This window comes from Colobus angolensis, unplaced genomic scaffold, assembly GCF_000951035.1.
Source record: "Colobus angolensis palliatus isolate OR3802 unplaced genomic scaffold, Cang.pa_1.0 Scaffold64, whole genome shotgun sequence".
NCBI classification, from domain to species: Eukaryota; Metazoa; Chordata; class Mammalia; order Primates; family Cercopithecidae; genus Colobus; species Colobus angolensis.
The window spans coordinates 162056-164595 of NW_012120043.1; the positions used below are offsets into that span (position 1 = coordinate 162056).

Consider the following 2540-nt stretch of genomic DNA (forward strand, 5'->3'; position numbering starts at 1 on the left):
AAAAAAAGAAAGAAAAGGAGCGAGGTTCTGACCCAGGCCACAGCGCGGATGCAGCTTGGGAAAGTCACGCTCAGTGAGAAACGCCAGACACAGGAGGCCACGCAGCGCGTGATCCTGTTGCTATGAAATGTCCAGGACAGGCCGATCCACAGAGACAGGGAGGGGATGGGTGGTGAGTGCCGGGGCTGGGGAGGGGACGGGGAGTGGCTGTGATGGGGACGGGGTGTTTTGGGGGTAATGAGGATGTTCGGAACCAGACAATGGTGGTCGTGTGACTCTGTGAAGATCCTACAAAGCCCACTTTAAGTGGGTGAATCGTTTGATGCAGGAATTACATCTCACATATGCACCTGTAAACTATCCCACGTAGGTTTTTTTAAGTCTATATGAATGGAATCAACCAGTTTTCAGAGAAAAAAAGGGTGTCGCTCTCCTCCCTGCTTAAGCCCGGGTCATATCCACAACCCCTGAGATTCCTTTCCAGACACCACACAGCATCCTGAGGTCACCGTGTGGAAAACAGGGACACAGAGACGCCATTGGGCCCTGGTCCCAGAGGGAACCCGCCAGGCCCTGCACCCCCCGCCGTGCGGAGACTTGCCCAGCACCCTGCGAGCAACCGGCATTCTTTCTATCTTAGAGGAGGACCAAGGCCTGCAGGGCCTAGTGATCGATGCCTGGCGTGGGGACAGGGCGGACACGTGGCGTGAAGTGGGAGGGAGGTAGGAGGGCACCGAGGCTGCGTCCTGGGACCCCAGCACAGCTGTCGTGGAGCCCATCGCTGCCGCCCTCCAGCGCCTCACACAGCCCTACGCGGCCAGGGCAGGGTTGGAGGCTCACCTGGTCACCTGCGTGCGTGTGTTAAAGTCCAGGGAGCGCATGGAGCGGAGGACCTCGATGCAGCCCATGTACTGAGGGGAGAGAACAGGTGTCAGATGCCATCGAAACCCCCGCAGTGGAGCCACGTCCCTTTTCCCAGCAGCCCTTCACCTCCTCGGCCACCCCTGGAGTCGAGCCCTTTCCTCTGCCCCTGGTGGCTCCGGGGCCTTCCTGCCTCCCCCACCTCAAGGCCTGGACACTGTCCCGAGAGCCGCCCCCTCGAACTCCAGGCATGTTTTCCTCTGTTGCTGTTTCTCAGGGGCCTGGCGGTTCCCCCCGAGGCTCTACGGCGCTTGTTCCCTTAACCGTCTTGCCCTTGTCAGTCTCTTTCTGTTCAGCCAGCGCCTAAGCCGAGGAGTGTGAGGACGCTGCGATCCCCAGCACTTCCCTATCTCCAGCGCCCAGCTCAGGGTCTGGCAAACAGTGGGGCGGACGTCCTGGCAGCCACAGAGGCACACACTGCTGGCCTCGCCCTCCACAGGAAGTTCGCGGGCTCCCGGCCAAGACAGCAGTTTCAGTGAAAAGGGAATTCACCGTCTCAACGACTCTGATGATACTGAGGGACGAGAGGCGCAGAGGCGTCCCGCTGAGTCCCTGGCCCGCTTCAGTGCCGTGAAGGGTGGGGGAGCAGGGCCAGGAGGCGAAGGCCACAGTGTCCTTCCATCCCTGGCCCTTGCCGGTGGGAGGGGAAGGGGCACAGCCCACGTCATCTCTATGAAATGTCCTACAGAGGCAGCAAGAGGTTGTGTGGGTGCCAGGGGTCGGGGAGTGAAGGCTGATGGGAACACGCTTCCTGCTGGGGTCATGAGCAATTCTGGAATTAGACAAAAGGGGTGGTTGCACAATATTATGAATGTACTAAACGCTACTACTGAATTGTGAAAAATGCAACAAGCAAAATGATTAATAATGTTACGTGAAGTTCACCTCAGTTTTTTTAAATGATCAACACACAAACACTTTGACCCTGAACCTCCATTTTTAGGACTTTACCCCACAGATACCTCAGCCTGAGGGCCTCTGAGGTGTGTACAGGTCACTGTGTGGGTTGGTCCAGGCGCTGCCCGTCTCCACGGCTCCATGTGCCTGGAGCAGGGCGAGCAAGGAGCAGAGACAGACGCGAGAATGCAGACAGGAAGCAGAGGCCACATCCCACACCTGGGCTGTGATGAGGGGCAGGGGTTCATCGTGGGCCAGCTGGGGAGCCTGGGAGCACTTCAGCAGGGCATGGACTAGAGGCCTCACCTCCTGTTAAATGGATGGATGATGGGTGGATGGACTGACAGAGGATGGATGGATGAATGAAAGAATGGACGGAGGATGAACAGATGGCTGGGTGGGTGGGTGAATGGATGGATGGATGATGGGTGAGTGGATGGATAGATGGGTAGATGGATGGACAGGAATATGGACGATGAATGGATGGGTGGATGGATGGATGGATGGGTGGATGAATGGATGGATGGATGGGTGGATGAATGGATGGATGGATGGGTGGGTGGATGGATGGATGGGTGGATGGGTGGATGGATGGATGAATGGATGGATGGATGGGTGGATGGATGGGTGGATGGCTGGATGGGTGGATGGTGGATGGATGGGTGGATGGGTAGATGGATGGATGGATAGTTGGATGGATGGGTGGATGGATGAATAGGTGG

At 57.5% G+C, this 2540-nt stretch overlaps 1 protein-coding gene across 1 annotated transcript in view; it reads right to left on the reverse strand.

The window, feature by feature from the left end:
- The window catches only part of SHC2 (SHC (Src homology 2 domain containing) transforming protein 2), a 27720-nt gene extending 25654 nt beyond the window's left edge, over nt 1–2066 (reverse strand). Inside the window, exons 1-3 of the mRNA XM_011964084.1 lie at nt 2038–2066; nt 1414–1603; nt 841–911 (exon numbers count right to left, since the gene is read on the reverse strand). Coding sequence (XP_011819474.1) covers nt 841–911; nt 1414–1603; nt 2038–2066 — 290 coding nt within the window. The remainder of the gene's footprint in view (nt 1–840; nt 912–1413; nt 1604–2037) is intronic.
- Nucleotides 2067–2540: the final 474 nt, after the last annotated feature.